General features: G+C 38.8%; 1 protein-coding gene across 5 annotated transcripts in view; it reads left to right on the top strand.

The window, feature by feature from the left end:
• Nucleotides 1-17,968, top strand: part of larp1b (La ribonucleoprotein 1B) — a 34,233-nt gene that overhangs the window by 1,735 nt on the left and 14,530 nt on the right. For 2 of the 5 annotated variants that reach the window (XM_034120206.1, XM_034120197.1), the window contains exons 3-12: nucleotides 1,483-1,544; nucleotides 3,234-3,290; nucleotides 4,044-4,287; nucleotides 5,944-6,096; nucleotides 7,415-7,546; nucleotides 8,306-8,474; nucleotides 11,889-12,033; nucleotides 12,868-13,045; nucleotides 14,451-14,614; nucleotides 15,047-15,406. In XM_034120206.1, coding sequence (XP_033976097.1) covers nucleotides 1,483-1,544; nucleotides 3,234-3,290; nucleotides 4,044-4,287; nucleotides 5,944-6,096; nucleotides 7,415-7,546; nucleotides 8,306-8,474; nucleotides 11,889-12,033; nucleotides 12,868-13,045; nucleotides 14,451-14,614; nucleotides 15,047-15,406 — 1,664 coding nt within the window. The remainder of the gene's footprint in view (nucleotides 1-1,482; nucleotides 1,545-3,233; nucleotides 3,291-4,043; nucleotides 4,288-5,943; nucleotides 6,097-7,414; nucleotides 7,547-8,305; nucleotides 8,475-11,888; nucleotides 12,034-12,867; nucleotides 13,046-14,450; nucleotides 14,615-15,046; nucleotides 15,407-17,968) is intronic. The other 3 variants (XM_034120246.1, XM_034120401.1, XM_034120324.1) reach the window with 3 other exon arrangements.

Below are 17,968 nucleotides of genomic sequence, written 5' to 3'. Positions count from 1 at the left end.
TGTGAAACTTCATCCAATGAATGCTGTGGTTTTCCTGTGACAACTAATGGATTGTCAAAATAGTTACTGCTAAAAGTAACTGATCAAACTATTGGATATGTATGGATTCCTCTATTACAGTATTAGTATTTTAACTGACAAATAAAACAAAACAAATAAAGGGTTACTTTAATGTTTACACATACAGTTTGTCATCAAAGGTGTATGTACTATGTCATTAGGGTTATCTAGAGTTCAACACAAGCAATTACATTTCTAACAAAGCTTATTTGTTGTTGGATGGAGGATGTAATGGAAGGCACTGTTGCATTGTGGGAAATGTAGTATGTAGTGTCTTCTTTCCACTCCTGGGCCCCCTGCTTCACTTAACTTTTTTGTTGTTTTACTTTCTTACAAGCCCAGTTAAATACTAAAATGTTTGATTAGCCTTCTAATAATTGAATATTTGATATCAGAATTTTTATAAATGTTCTTTCAGAATATAAGCTGTGAAAAATGTAGTTAACTGAAACTAACTAATTATTTCCTTTTGAGAAAAAACTAAAACCGAAACTATATAATGAAAGTAACAGTGAAAATGTACTAGAATTTAAAAACTGAAACAAAATGATCTGGTGACTAACTAAAAGTAAAACATAAAAAGCAACGTCAACTTAGTTTTAGTTTTTTTAATAATAATATATCTCAATAAGATGAATTACCGAGTGTGCTAGTAAAAGAGTCCTTACGATGACTCCCAAAGCAAAAGGTGTAAACATCGTGGTCATTCTTGCACAGTATTTTATTAGTTAAACAAGTGTGTGTGACATTTTGTCTCTTTCCGTTACCAAAACTAAATACAAAAACTAAACCTTCCTGAAAAGCAAAACTAGAAAAAAACCTCTCAACACATACTAAAATGTAATTACAAAGTCAAAATCAGCAGCTTGTTGCACTCAGACAGGCGCACAGAGTTTGGGTTGTGAATGTATGTCAGAGCGCGGGGAGTCCATTGGGAGCTAAATCTGACTCTGACGAGAGCACAGGCATCGTTTTACAAAAGTGTTACTGTGCAGCACAGAGGGCGGACGCCTGCATGCAGCCTCAGAACAAGCACACACCCATTCATGTGAATCCTCTGGCTTGCAGCGCTTATCAATCCTACCATCCTCCTGCTCAGCGATAGTGACTGTCAGGCTGCAGAGGGCCACTCCCAGCATGCAGCTGCCCGTGGAGACGCAGCCACATACCGCCGCTGGCTGCACTCAAAACACCCTCAACTAGTTCAGTGGCTTGGGGTTTCTTTTTCATTCTGTACTGACATATATTCCCAAATGCTGCTCGGCAGACAGAGCATGAAAGAGCAGCAGCAGAAGACTTCGTAACTCCAGTTGTGCAACCTTTCCAGGCTAGGGGTTGTTAAATACTGGTTTGTGAAGAAAAGGGGATTTAAAACACCTTTTGTTGTGTCAAGTATGTCACTTATATGTATTGGTTCTGCAGATCAACAAAACGCTCTGAAAGTGGTCCGTCCCAGCAAGCCCAGAACGAGAAAATCCAGCAAGGTAAACGCTCTCTGCTTATTTTTCTACCCCCTTCTTCATCTTTCAAATGTCTTTCAAATGTCTTTCAAATGTCCCCGATGTGGGGAGATTACATGTCTGAATCTTGATTACAAATCCCAAAGCCACACTGTAAAATAAACACACAGTCCCACTTTGTGTTGTTTAAAAGGATATTTCACCTCCAAAATGATCATCAGTGTATAAATCACTCGCCCTGTGTGACCTTGAATTCTTGAAAAAAAGTTTGTATTTATCTCATTTCCTCTACAGTTAACAAAGAAAACTATTAATTAATTACAGTAAATATTGACTGAGTTTAAGAATAGAAAAACTACATAAAAATATATTTACAGGCGTGAGTAATTGCTATACACATGTTTATTTTGAAAGTAATTATTCCTAATGTCTCTGCGTTTTAAATAGACGGTGAAACAAAATGAATATCCCTTTTAAGTGATGGATACACATGCAAATAAACAATCCTGTGTGTTAGGGTTTCATGTTACATCTCTTTGTTTTCTGCCAGCCGCTGACATGAAGGATGTGAAACACTAGCTGGTACAAAGTTGGCTGTTTTGTTGCTTTTTTAACCAGTTTTTCCACTGCAGGGGATTTAAATGAATGGTTTGAGGAAAAAAACTGTTAGTGTTATGTCAGGATTTAAATGAACACAGGTAACGGTGAATTTAAAACGGGGACATCAGCTTTGTGTCTCTTTTAATTTGACAGATCAAATACTTATTGTTACTTTTTAAAAGATATTTGTAATATCACTTAATTGATTTGGCTACAACAGGACCCACTGCACATTTGCACTGATGCATCTGTTGTTGACATTTTCAAAGTTGACCAAATGTCAAAGATGACCGCTTTATTTAGGCTTCACTTTACTCCCATACTTTTAGGACCAACCTGTTTGTTTAAAATCAATATTGCATCTTAAAGTCAAAAGCCATGACGTGTCAGTTAAACATTAACAAGATTCAGTCAGATCTAGATCGGATTTTTTTTTTTTTTAAATAGCACATTTTGTCCAAAAAGTTTAACCTTTTCTAAATGAAGTATTGCAGTAAATACGACATTTAGAAATTATTTTGTTACAGAAGCACAGGTCACCAAGGCATTGTACAGTCAAGAAAAACTTAAATAAATAGTAAATAAATATATACCTATCAACGGCAGGAAGATATATAGCTATTTATAGAATACACACTATAACATTTAAAGAAACAAGTTAAAATACACTATAATATACCAAAATACACCGAATGAAATGTAAAAATAGGATATCATAAACATAGAACATGTTTTCAAAGTATTTTAGTTAAGTTTCTATTGTAATTTAAATGCAACTGCCGTATATTTTGTATCATATTGACAGATTGTTGCCAAAACGCAGCCCTACTTGTGGTGCAGTTTTACTGTAACCCTCGTCACTCTAACCTTGATCCCATATCAGGCTGTCCAAATGTACCACATTCACAGAGGTGGAAACTCGACCTGTTTATCGTAGTTGTTTGCCGTTTCCCGACAGACGGAGCACTGACCTCCTTTTCCCCACGCTGGTTTCTAATATAAACACATTCAGGCTCCACCTCACGTTAAAAAACCATCAAAATCGATAAATGTGACTGGGTTCAAAATGAATTAATTGTTGTTAATGTGTTTTTTCTTTCTTTTCCTTAACAGTCAGGTGACTTCAGCGACATCACAAACTGGCCCACTCCTGGTGAACTGGCCAAAGAGGTGAGACGAGTGTGTGTGTGTGTGTGTTGTTGGTGTGTGTGTGTCTGACTTTAGTTTAATCAAATATATTAAAGGAAACAACTCATGCTGGTTGCAGCTTATCTGATTTCTGCTCACTAGATGGAGCACTGCAACCACAAGTCTGTGTTTAGGATTTGGTACAACAGGTTTTTTTTTTTTTTAAGTTTCTAATTACACTTGAAGGCCACATTTTGGAAGTTACGTGCTTGATATCACATAAAGCAAAAAAATGCCTTTCAAGTATCTTGTTGGAACATAGTTGTTCTATAATGCTGTAAGAAAAACTTGTTGTGTAGCCTTTTGCTCAATCAGTGGGTAAAGTAGAATAATAAAACAGTGGAGTCTTCAGAAATCTGCACCAATTCACTGTAATTCTTTTTTTGTTGATCATTTTGATAAAGGCAAGGCAAGTTTATTTATATAGCACCTTTCAGCACACGGCAATTCAAAGTGCTTTACAAAATAAAATAAAATACATTTAAGAAGAAATACAGCAGAAACACATTATAAAATGGCATTTAAAAACAGGCATTAAAAGCAAAGATAATAAAATAAACACAACAGGTATAGAATACATGAATAAAAGCCATACTGCAGTGTGGATATGAACAGCTCAATCAAAAGCAGCGGCAAATAAAGCGGCGATAAAGAAAATGTGATATCGAAATACCCAAAATGCAAGACAACACAAAGTCTCACATCAGGATATTGATATAAGTACTTATTGCCCAGCCCCACATGATGTCTCCAAATATGATCTTCCAGCAACAACAAAATGTGCTCAACAACGGGAAGAAGCCTCCCGCCACACGCAAGGGGGAGAAGGAGACGAAGTCGGAGAGCAGCCATGACGGTGGGGAGAGTAAAGAGAACCAGGAGGCTCAGCCCGACGCGCTCGCTGAGCTGCCCAAAGACACAGAGTCCAAAGTGGGACCGGACGCCAAGAGCAGCGGCCTGAAGAAGAGAGGAGGGGAAGGTGAGCAGAGTTTTCTATCTGACCTTGATCAACATCTTTTTTTTATGTATAAAGATGATTTTGGTAGCTTCAAATCAAAGTTTGCTTAACGCACATTTCATCTCTGACCTGTGAAATCATTCATCTCCAGAATTTCAACTTTTAGAAGAATAAAATGGTCTTAAAGTTTTAAGGTTTTAAATGTTGCCTTACATTTCACAAGGGCTGCATCTAAAGATAGTTTTAGGTATTAAATAACGGTTTGATCTTTAAAATATGAATAAAAAGTGAACACATGTCCACCCTAGTTCCACAAAGTCTAGGTTTAGGACTTACAATGTCCTGATTTAAGAGTGTAAAAAATATATATATATTTGTAGTTATTTATTTAAAAAGAAAAAAATAACGACATTTCCATAATTTCGATGCTAAAATATTAATTTCCTGCCGTTTTTGCTTTAAAAATACATGAACAATTGATCAATTATCAAAATAGTTGTCTTTTATATCCCCGTTGATCCAGTTTTTGACTAATAGACTAATAGTTGCAGCTCTAGAGTGAAATTAAACTTTATTAGGAGATGAATGTTTTCCCTGGACAGAGATGACTGCACTGATTGCTGCGTAGAGGGAGCATGTTGAAACTGTTTTGATCAAATTGGTGGGTGCATGGTTTCTGCTGATTATCTCATGTGTTGCACTTTCGCATCTGATTCGCTTCCAGCTTTTTTAAGAGACATTTAAACAAAATAACAGGTAACGATCTTTATTGAGGCGAATAAACGACACACCATTTATGAGCTCCACAGTATCTTTAACCACACAGGAAGTGAAGAGTTCACCCACAGTAGATTCCCACAGGATTTCAAATTCTTAAAACTGTTTGTGTGTAAAACCACTTACCCTCAATTTTAGCAAATCCACCCAAAACATTTCCAAATTAAATATCTTACTGAAGACAAAGCGTATACATTTTTGGTTATGATTAGTTTGTTGTCATTTAATTTACTCCTTGGATTTGTACAGATATTTTTATAGAGTTTTCTTGTTGGCAGTTTTTGTTAACTTTGGACAGAGCACCAGGCTACCTGTTTCCCTCTGTTTCCAGTCATTATGCTAAGCTAAGCTAACCACAGAGAGGCTGAACATGGTAAATAATGACTTTTTCAGTCACTTAAAAGGTTTTGGGTTTAATGTCGAGGTGAAAGGAAGCTGATACAGTCAGGAAATTACGCTGAAGTTTAGTTACCAGCGTATTTTTATTGTAGAGACACAGATTGATGATTTCATTTGTTCCAAACTGGGTTTTACAGCGTCATTTTTTTGGAACAAATAGTGGACATTTTCATCCTAGTTTCACAAAGTCCAGGTTTATGTCTTTAATTGTGTTGTTTTGTAAGTGTAATCCCTAAATATATTCACTTTAATATGATATTTAACAGAGAAAAGAGGCGTTTCCATATTTGATAGGCTGAATACAGCAAACATTTCCTTCTAAAAGTCGTTCATAGGGTTTCGAGTTGTATGTCAAGGTGAATGTTTAGAGGCTGCTACAGATAGAAAGTGTTATTTTATTTTAGAGACACTTTTAATTTGTTCCAAACTGAGTTTCCAGCGTTGTTTATTTGGAAACAAAGCTCTTCACGCTCTCTGTTTCCGGTGTGCAATCATCGCCAGGTAACAAACGTAAGTGGGTGTCTCTGCCGCTGGAGGACGCGTCCCGGGACGACGGCGAGAAGACGTCCGGCGGCGACACGGAGACCGACTCCGCCGACCCCACATCGCCCAATCACACACTCCATAATAACAAGGCGCATGATAGCGGCAGGAGTAAGTGGCAATGCAAGCTCCGCAGTTTTCTGTTCCCGCCTTCTCTCTCTCTCTCGGTTTGCTCCACTTTGTGTTTGCTCACCTTCTCTCCCCCACTGTCTGTTTTTCTGCACGCTTTTAGTTGATACTAATGCTAAGATGGGTGAAAGCATGGAATAATTATTAAGCTATGTGCAAATTGAATGTTCTTCTAACCAAATTAAAATCTTTAATATGTTTTTCTATCTATGAATTGATCAATTCATCAATGAAATGTTTGTTTAGCACATTATTACAGTTCAATGAGCTTCACAGGTGACCGACGAGCCGAAAATAAGACGGACAAAAACAACTCGCAATTTTCGACCAATGCCCTTGAGAAATTACAATTGATAATTAAAATCTAAAATAAAACTAATGGCAGTCAAACAGTTTCAAATAAAATCTTGATTAATATAATAATCAAACATTTTATATATATATTTTTTTTACTATTTAATCAAAAATACTTAATAAAATGTTACAATAAAGTAATTTTTTAAAAAAATTAAAAAGCAAAGCATACATTTTTAAAACTTAATAAAATAAAATCACTGAATAAAGCAAGTTGAAATATATTTTTTACTATTTTGTTTAATTTTTGTTGCAGAGATAAGTTTCAAAGCCTGTTTGACCTCAGCCTAAATTACACATATGAGTTTGTCACTATTATGGCAGGAAAAGAGAAGATAAACAGGTCATATAACGTACGATATATGATTTCTGTAAGTAAGATAATATTTGACACTATCTTTACCTCGTGCCTGAGATCCTTAGCTAATCTTAGCTAATTGAGTCGGTGCAAAGGAACATTTCTGATGGTCACAGACGTTCTAAATAAACTCTTATTTTACCATTGTTTGGGATTAAAAACTAAATTAAATGTCCTCTTTATATAAAATACAAATCCACATAAGAAATACAAGCTTATATGCCAAGTAAAACCTGAATAAGACATTAGATAATTCCCCCTGTGATCACCAGTACTGTAACTGCATTCAGAATTAAGTTTATTAATTGATAAGTCAATCCAGCGGAGAATAACCAACAACAATTTGTAATGATTTAAATATTTACTCTTTTTCAAATGTAAGGATTATATCTTGCATTACATTTGTATAAATGTATTACCCCTTTTTGTTTTGAAGGTCTGTATAAAGACCTCAACTTGAACTCTAGGAATTTAAACCCAAACAATTATTGAACGTATAATATAACATGATTTTATTATTTCGAACCACTCCATGAAAACATCTGTGAGATTTGACACTAAGCTTTTATTTTATGATTGATTTTTCAGGTTGGAGAAGAGAGCCGCGGGACTTTGCGGACGATGCTTCCAGCGTGCGGAGCGACAGCGGCAGCGTCCGCGGAGGAGTACGAGGCCGAGGGAAAGGTCGTGGGCGCGGGAGAGGACGTGGAAGTGGAAGAGGTACGACTTTATACCAGATAAATCCATTCACACAGAAAACATAAGAGAAAAATCTGAAAGGTCGCCTATTATGCAAAATCCACTTTTTCATGTATTGTATACATAACCATGTGTCCCCTCTGTGTAAAAAGACTCTGAAAGTTTCAGGAAAAAATATTCTCTCACTTTTTGTCCTGATCCATTTATATAAAAACCTGTCTGAAAATGAGCTGATCAGATTTTGGCCACTTTATGATGTCATAACGATGTTTTGGGTTGTGTAACCATTAGCCAATAACCAACCAAGGTAACCCCCCCCCCCACCTTATCACCTGAATCTCCTCCTAGAGCACCATTGGGTTCTTCTTAACCAAATATATCTCAGAGGGGCGTGGGGAGGGGCTCCTTATTTTCATCTAAAGTAACAGACAGAGAATCAGCACTTTTGAAACAGGGCTGAAACAGAGGGGATTATGGGATGCTGCAATGATTTGTTTGGAGGCAAACACTTCAGAGACATGTTTTGTATATATCTGAGACCTATAATAAATTGATGAAAAACAGTATAATAGGGGACCTTTAATGCAAGTTTTGCTTTACTTCTTTATAAACATTTGGTTTAATTTCCAAAACATACTTTTATCCTTTTGCCTTATCACTAAACGCTCCCAAAAATATATGCTAGTGTCTTTGCCAATAGTTTTCCTTCACGTTCTTTACCAGGAAACAACATTTCAGTTATAGTTTCTCATATATCTTCTGTTTCTCCTGCTCTCTCAGGCCGCTATGAATACTCTCAGAGTGCCCGGGACACGCTGTCGTCCGACGGCTCGGTCCAGGTCTCCTCAGAGTTCGGCTCCAGCATGGTTTACTACTACGACGACGGCAACAAGGTCCAGATGTACTCGGTGGACCAAAAGCTTCTTAAAGATTACATCAAACGCCAAATGTGAGTAGATGACGAATACAGTAAAAAACAACAACCTACATCAGGGTTTCCGCGGGGTCTTAAAAAGTATTAAAAGTTGATAAATCAATTTAGCGAAAATGAAGGCTATTAAAAAGTATTAAACGGCATTTTCCAAGGTATTACATTTTGTAGCTTGTTTTCAATAAGTATCTAAATTGTCCAAAGAGGTTGTATTCTACAGTCTGCCTGAATGTAATCATTGCGTAGGTGTGTAGTGTGATTCTGTGTAGTTTATTTATGGCATCCCGTTGGATTTGACGTCATCTGAACAGGACATCGCACGCTCACTGCTTGATAGCGCGCGAAGGTCCGTTTACGCCGGTTGTTAAACAACATCGTTATGGGGAAATGCAAGTTTGCGTCCAAATGGTTGGAAGTTAAGGAGGAAGGACAATCAATACTGTATATAGTCAATGTGAGGTAAAGTGTGTCGCCAATGTAACCGGTTAGAACTCAAAGTGTCGATGAGGTCTTAAAATGTATGGAAAGGGTCTTAAAAAAGGTCTTAAAAGGTATTACATTTGACTTCAGGATTCCTGCATATACCCTGTACATAGTACATACAACTTCCACGAGGGGCAACATTCATACCCTAACATAAATAATAGTTTTCCTTGCCCACAACTTATAAAACGGCCAAGGTTTATATTAGATCAATTAAACAACCATTTGTTGTAATGAGACATTTATATAATGAATTATTGCTGCAGCTGGAGGGAAAGAGGGTAATTAAGAATCAGTAACAAACAGGTCATTGTCATTTCCACAAGTTGTTGCGTTTAACCTGTTAAGCCCCATTCCCCCGCGGGCGGGGGGAAAATCGCAACATCTGCAAGCAACAGCGTCTGAGGGCTTCTTAACATTTAAAAACCTAATAATGTGTCATACCCACTTAACGGGAAGAAACTCAGCTTTCAGACAATATTAACCATTTTTTGCAAAACGAAACATAAGGGTAATAACAAAGGCTCTGAATTAGCCCTGAGCGAAAACATGCTAACACACTTAGCACAGAACTCACGTTAAAAAACGTGAAAAGTGCAAGAGGAGAAACCCCTATGTTAAAGTGCGATTAGCGGTGATTGCACGTCTGTTTGTTTCTCAACCATTCTTTAAGTTGTCCTTTAAAACTATTGAGAGTGGGACAATCCCGTATCTCAGTTGGGAGGCTATTCCACAATGAGCTGCCTTTAATGGAGAGTACATTTTGTCCAAAAGTGGTCCGTCTATGATGGACTTCACAGTCTCCTCTGTCATTACTGATTCACTTCACTCTGGAAATTTTTCATTCATTATTGAGCAAACTAGTAATGGAGAAAATAATTGGCATATTCATTGTTTATATACTAACAAAAGGCCTGTGGCGGCACTCATTTCAGTTGTAAATAAACTAGTAAAAGGCTGAAATGCGTCACTTAGTAGTTGACGTGGTATTTTTGCGGCTGTGGGGAAAACATGGCAGAAAAGGTCAAAGTGGAAAGTGTTCAAAGTTAAGTTTTAACCAGCAGATGTGAGATTGTGTGTGTGTGTGTGTGTGTGTGTGTGGGGGGGGTGTAGCAGCAGCAGGTGAGAGTGACTGATGAGTAAACACACCCTCTATAGGGCGTGAAGTTCCTCTGTTTGTCCTGCAGGGGGCAGTGTGCCCTCTGCTCTGACTAACAGGCTGGCCTCATTTCAGAAGCAGAGTGGTGAGGTAGACTCCTAAATATAGTCTTGAGTGCTTCTAAAGGGACAGGGGATGATGCTGAGCGAGGAAGTGTAAAAAAAGAAGAAGAAAATACAGTGGGGGGGGGGGGGAGGAGGATATTCTTGTCTACTCCTCTCTCGTCTCCCTCAGCGTTATTCATGCTGCTCACTCAGCCAACACTACTCCACCAAACAACCACCGCCTGCAGGCCACTTACAGACAGAGTGTGTGTTTGGGAGTGTGTGTATGTGTGTGTATGTGTGTGTGTGTGGTGACTTTAATTGGGGTAACTGGGATAGCCGGAGAGCTCTTCCAACCACAGTCTTGGTTTGCTGCCAGAAGAGTATACATTTATTGTGGCCTACATGAACATTTACAGAACTTAAACTCCTATTTGTTAACATAAAATATAGTTTTGTTTATATTTTCTAATTAAAATATCATTTGTTGTATTGTGCTACAACAAATGTTGATTTGAAATACTCAACAACAACAAATATTTTCATTATTTATAAATCAGTTGATTATTTTTTGATTCAGGGTATAAAATGTCAAAAAAGTTGTCAAATGTCAATAAATTGTACATTTTTTTATTGTACAATATATAAGTATATTAGAAAAGCAGCCATCCTCAAAAATAAGAAGATAAAAACCAGAAAATGTTTGATATATCTTCTTAATTTAAAGGAGACCTATCATGCAAAATGCACTTTTTGATGTCTTTTATACATAAATGTGTCCCCGGTGTGTCGGGGAACTCACGCAGCGTCAGAAAATAAAACCCTCTCTCTTTTCCTCCGTACCCAAATCTCTAAAAATGGGGAACAACGGAGCTGATCCAGATTTGCGTCCGATATGACGTAATATCGGAAATGTAGGCTGGCTTTACACCCACGGCCCTATCAGAAAGTTGCTGTTTTGGACGTAATATGGTCGGTGTTTACATTAGCATCGCTAACACTCAGAGCTAACCTGTACTGGAGAGCATGTGTGTGAAGAAGCTGGATATAAAAAGGAACTCACCTTGTGGTATAACCGGCAAGAGAGAAAGCCTTTGAGCTCCATACTGTTTCAGAAATAACCCTTGATAATCCATGATATGGCGTTTCATCATCGCAGTATTTAGTTTAGACAGTAGCTGCCGGGTCCCGCATGAGCTCAGCCCCCTCCTTTTTTATTATCAATATTCTTATTTATTTTTTTAAAGCTTTATACCCCAAATCAGCACTTTTGAAACAGGAAGTGAAATAGAGGGATATGAGGCATGGCTAGAATGGGTGATCTGTTTGGTATTTTGAGCAAAACACTTCATAGACATGTTTGTTATATATTTTTGATATATCTGAGACCTATGCTATTGCCTAAAAATAGCATGATAGGTGCACATTAAGTTATTTAAGCTTTATTTGAGTAAGTCATCAAGAACAAATTACTTGAATACAAAAAAATGCAAAGCAGTCACTATATACATAGACACATGTGATATAACAATCACAAACACTATGTAAATAATAACAACCTAGAGCTTCAAAGACTCTCATAGTATCGTCTATCTTTCGCTTGTTTTGCAGTTAGCAGCTACAAGTATGTTTATCTTAGTGATGCTCTACCTTCATTAAGAGCTTGTTTAATTAAGTAAATACTATGCTCACACTTTAATGATATCACAATCTTGTAAATGAATGCATCTCTTTCTCCTCTTGCAGTGAATACTACTTCAGCCTCCACAACCTGGAGCGAGACTTCTTCCTGAGGAGAAAGATGGACGTGCAGGGCTTCCTCCCCATCTCCCTCGTCGCCAGCTTCCACCGAGTGCAGGCCCTCACCACCGACGTCAGCCTCATCCTGGAGGTAAACAACCATTTTATTTCTCCCTCCGTAGTGAAGTATTTCAGTTCTAACTCTGAGGATAAGTACAATTTAGTTTCAAGGCTTTTATTGTCATGTGTGCATAGCTACAGTGTAGTTATGACAATGAAAATCTTAGGTCACAGGCTCCTCCAACAGTGCAACACAATAAAACAGATAAAATAGTAAGGGAAAATAAAATAGAATATGATAGAAACTGTGCAGAATAGTCTATATACAGTAATTGGAATATTGATATATATGTGAGTTGCAAATAGATGAATGTTATGTATGTTCTTTCAAAAGTTCAGGTGTTTCACAGTCTTATGGCCTGTGGGATGAAACTGTCCCTGAGTCTAGTCACAGAGGAGTCACTGTTTGGCTCCAGAGTAAATGTATTTAGTACACAAAGATCTCACGATAACTGTCTTTATTAGTGTATTTGCTTTTGAATTGACGTTTAAAACCATAATTAGGTAAAGAATAATATTTGTGGAGAAAATAAACATGAAAACATTTCGATTGTTATGTTAAATCGCTTTCCTTGTTTGCCTGTTTTGTGTCTTAAATATTTGCCCTTGTTGATCTTAGAAATGGAGCTAGTGTAAATCAAGAAAAGTTAATTAATTAAGTCAACAAAAAAAGACTTCATATGACATTTAAGTATCATTGTTATTGACAATTTGGAAAACAAACCAGAAACCAAACCAATGTGGATGTCATTATGACATGTTGCTCAGGAAATAATAATGAGCATCTTGCCACAATCTGATTTTTTTAAATTATGAAACTGTCTTTGATAAATCTAACAAATATATCTAATAAATTCCCCTCCAGGCGCTGAAGGGCAGTAAAGAGGTGGAGATTGTGGACGGTAAGATTCGCTGTAAAATCGACCCGGAGCATTGGCCCATCCCGACCCCCGCCACCGTGGGATCCCCCCACACCGACTTCTCCCAGCTCATCAACTGTCCAGAGTTCGTTCCCCGTCAGACCCTCAGCTCCACCAACTCCGGTCAGTATTCAACTCTTCTTCTCTCTTTTAAGACACCAAGTGAAGATTAATAATAATAATAGATAAATATAGCGCCTTACAAGGGACCAAGGCGTCCCGACTTTTACGCCAGCTTCGTCGCTACGCTGCCCGCCTACGAACACACCGCAAATACTTCAGTCGACGAGTGGCAATAACTGTCCTTACCAGCAGGCAGCGGTAGTGTGAACAGCCAATCAGAGTGATTGCTTGGCCCGACTTTCTCTGACCTCCCGCGGCCGATTCAACCTGTTGTGAAAAGGTGCCGTAAAGAGACGACGGTGCGGGACACACCAACCTGAGTAGGGCGCCGCGAATACCCGACTGCCTCTGACGGCCTCTGACTCCCAAAATCTTGTTGGTGTGTAGCCAGCTTAAAGTCAATTCAGAGACGCGAACAGACGCAAATTCACTCCGACGGCGAGCATGAAGCGGTTGATGCGAATTCCGCGGCGCGATTGAGGCGATTGGAGGGGGCCGCGACAACCGCTCGAGCGTCATATTCGCGTGACGCAATCTCGTGGTAGCCAATCAGCGGTGAGGATCTCAGCCTGACGTTCAACCAGAAAACATCAGCTGTTAGCAGTTAGCACACAGAGCTCACAGAGCTCTCCTCATATCTGTTCAGAAACTGGACAGCAGTTACAGAAGAACAAACCACAGACTGTCTGTGTCATGGCGAATACAGTCGCTGGTTTATTTATGTCTGTAGGCCGTTGTTGTGAGTGTGGACGGAGCATATACAACGTTAGCTTAGCCTGATCAATCCGACCTCCATTCAGAAAACACACATTTTGAAAGGTTTTTTCGCCTGCCGTCTGTCTGCAGACTTGTCAAAGCATTAATTCATGGTTTTTACTAACCGGTATCAGTATGTAGTTACTTCGGCATCATTTTGAAACGTGTATTACAATTAAATCACGGTCAAATATGTTCATCTTGTTGTAGTTGTAGCCCCCTAGCCAGCGCGTCTTGTTTGAATGATGCGAGTAAACACAGCTGACAGCCGCGGTGAAACTCGAGCGATTAGAGCGAAGCGAATATTCGCATGTGAACGCAGCATTAGAGCCGGACAAAATAAGACCACTATCTTAACATGTAATGTCGTCCTATATTAGCCATCTGTGTATTTATTTAAATAACCGGGTGCTTTACATTTGAAATACAAAGTGTCATAAACAATAAAACTATCGAGATGTTCATCTTGTCCTCCCTGCTGCAAGGAGATTAAAGACCAATTTTTAAGAGCATGAATCCAGTGCTGTGTTGAGTCTTCAGCTCCTCCTGTAGCTAAATGTGAGCTGACAGGGCGATGTGTGATTTCAAAGCTCGACTGAACGTTGTCTGGGTGTGTGATGTGTGACTGTGATGTGTTTGGACCTTTCAGCTTCATCGCCTGAGAAGATGAATCCTCCCGAGTCCTCTGAGTCTCAGGACTCTGCTGAACCCAACTCGTCCAGCCAGGAGTCCCCCCCCGACAAAGACGCCCCCCCGCCCGACCCAGACGCCTGGATCCAGGTGGAGAAACGCCACCGACAGCCCTCTGGAAAGGTACCGAATGATCATCCATTTTTCATCCCTTCTTCTGTTTCTCATAACATCGTCTTTCTATGTACCTCCTGTTCATGTCTTTGTATTTTGTCCTCGCCCATCTTTCGGCCTGCAGCATATCACTGTTGTTGGTTCTTTTCTTTTTTTAGTATTTCTCAACTTTTCAACTTGTGACATCAAAAATAAAAAGTTATATGGCCTGTTATCTAGATATATTCTTTAAGCATTTTTATTTTATTTTCTAAATCGATTCAGAATCTTCGAACATAAGAATTCTCTGCACGAAAACACTGAAGTTGAAAATGTGTTTCCTCAAAGTATCAAACCGTTCACTAAACTTTTCACTCAATTTCATCATCCAACCATCCGGTTTATTGCTCTTCTCCCCTGTTCCTTTGTTAATCCTTTGTGTGTTTCTGTCTGTGTTTCCAGGAGCGCAGCGAGGCTTCTCCATGCAGCCAAGAGGCTCCTCCGCAGGCCGCGCCCGTCCAAGAGGAGCTGGACTTCCTGTTCGATGAGGAGATGGAGCAGATGGCGCCGAGGAAGAACCGCTTCACCGACTGGTCAGACGAGGACGACTCGGACTACGAGATGGACGACCAGGACGTCAACAAGATCCTCATCGTCACCCAGACGCCCCCGCACGTCCGCAAGCACCCCGCAGGAGACCGGACGGGGAACCACGAGTCCCGAGCCAAGTTCACCGCCGACCTCGCCAAGGCCATCAACGACGGGCTGTTCTACTACGAGCAGGACCTGTGGAAGGAGGAGGAGCAGGTGGAGACCGTCAAGGTGAGGAAACGGGGAGGATGGTGTCTCAGGAGGGACAATTAGAAGAAAATAACTTACATTTTCCTTTTTTACAGACTAACGATGAATTAGCGCGCTTCTGAACATTTGGGTTACAGATATAGAGTGCCACAGTGACGCGTCCTAAAACCCGGAAGTAAACTCCTTCCGGTTCCTTCGTCAAAAAGCAATGCAATTTCTCCATAGGATTTTGGAAAATAGCTCGAAATAAGGTCTGTGGTTGACAAACATCTAAGAGACGGATCACGTTTTGTTCAGCCGGATAATATCCACATGTCTACCCTACTTTTATAATTTTCAAATCATAAATCTAGTCGCCAGAAGCAAAATGCTAACGTTATGCTATAAACGAACTACAGCAGGGTCGCTGCTTCAACGTCACGCCAACTTAAGATCCATATTCAAAACTACAGATTCAAAATGGTACAAGTTGAAGCGTTTGTTTTAACAGTTTGCAGGAGGCAGGTACTTGCTTTCAAGCAGAACAGGGCAAACAAACTTAGCGGGAGTGTTTACGTGTTCGGCGTAATGACGTAAAACAGCCTCGACAACTTCTGTAGTCCTATTCAGCCACTTGTTAACAACCATCGTTTTTCAGACACGTAAACTCTTCAGAAATCACCAGTGGGGTCACTGCTGATGTATTTAATGTCATGATCTGTCTCCTCAATGTGTCTCAACCACAGACCTTATTTCCAGCTATTTTCCAAAATCCTATGGAGAAATTGCATTGCTTTTTTCGAAGGAACCAGAAGTGGTAAAAATGCTAACTTACTTCCGGGTTTTAGGACGCGTCACTGTGGCACTCTTATTAGATGGGTTTTTATACCTACTGATTATTTCCCACTATTTGAATTTCCTAAATCCCTTTTTATATATATATATATATATATTTTTTTTACAAAGAACTGACAAAAAAAAGCTACATTTTATATAATAATATTTAATATTATGGAGATAATAAAAAAAATAAACTTGTAAATACTACATTTTATATAGTAAAATGTATAAAGCACTTTGATTAACATGTTGACAAGAACCTTAGTGAAAAAGAGAGCAGCTAAAAAATGTAAACTTGAATCCCATAACGACACTCAGAAGAAGGTTTTATCTCGCTGTTACTCTTCTGTTCGTTGGCCACTTAAAAGTGACATATTTATATTTCCTGTGTCCTTAAAAACAACTTGAACCCAGTATTATTATAAACTTTTTCTGGGTTAAGGATCCACATGAGGTTAAAAAGTTTAAACAACCAAATCCAAGTATTTGACCTTTAAGTGTGTAAATCCCTCTTTTGATTGACAGCTAATTAAAATAAAGCAGTTTAGGGGAACAAACGTGTCTGAGCAGGTCTTCATGGAGAGCTAGAGAACAGATGAACACATGTAGACCGACCTCATGTCTGAACACGCTGGACTGAACATTAAGACTCTCTTCACAGAAGCTGGCGAAATACACAGTCCTCAGGTTTTTAGGAAATTACAGATATGGTCTGCTTTGAGGGAATGACAATACTTCCTGTCTTAATAAAAAATGTATAAGCACATTATATTGAATGAATAACATATAGAAGCCAAATAAGCCCATGTCTTTAGATTCAGTTCATTTTAAAGAGAAATACATGTTTCACATAAAAAAACGACCATTTAAAGGTGTGGTTGGTAAGTTTGAGAAACCGGCTCGAGATACACTTTTTGTTATATTCCATGGAATGCTCTTAACATCCCGATAGCAATGAATATCTTAAGTGCTTTGACAAAAAATCCATTAAAATGTCATCTGTGGAAGCCGTAGTACTGTAAAAAGCACGACCAATTATCTGAGCCGGCCCAGCTAGAATAACTGGATGGCCTACCTGCCTGTCAGCCTTCCATCTGTGCACAAACTTATCTCGTGCCCTCATTGGTCATGTGCGCGTTCGTGTGTGTTGGAGGAGGGGCTCTGTAAGGAAGTGGCAGATTTTTTCCGGTTGTGTATTTTCAAATTTTAGCGCACTCGAGCTGGTTTCTCCATAATTACCTACCCCACCTTTTAAGATATATTTTTACTTCAACCACCTTATATGGGATGAATTTACTCGCTCTGTTAGAAAAAGGAAGGTCATGCATGCCTTTTTATAATTAGTTTATTTATTTGGTATTTGTATCTTTGCTATTAGTGAACAAAGCTTTTCCAAAGATAGTTATTTTAGTTAAAAATCACTACATTTCGATCTTGTGAGAAAAAGAGGGAGGCTCTAAAGTGCCTCGGAGAAAATGGAAGGTACTTTTTTTTTATGTTCAGCTGCCCGGCCTTGGCAAAATGATTGACTTCCTGTTATTGAATTTGCTGACAGGTCGTTCACCACTGAATTCCTTGTTCTTTTTCATCATCAGAGTCAGAGGGGTCACTCTGTGCAGAGTTAAAGATGAACACATAAACAGCTCAGCTACAGGAGACAGAAACACACTGAGGCCCAGTTTAATTATTTAGTGTTCTCCTTTCTTATTGTTCAAGTTAAGACCAAAACATGAAACTGAATTTTAAGATGGTCTTTCTTCCCTG

This window comes from Trematomus bernacchii, unplaced genomic scaffold (assembly GCF_902827165.1).
Source record: "Trematomus bernacchii unplaced genomic scaffold, fTreBer1.1, whole genome shotgun sequence".
Taxonomy (NCBI): domain Eukaryota; kingdom Metazoa; phylum Chordata; class Actinopteri; order Perciformes; family Nototheniidae; genus Trematomus; species Trematomus bernacchii.
The sequence above is the reverse complement of the archived record's forward strand: the minus strand, read 5'-3'. Positions and strand labels throughout refer to the sequence as shown.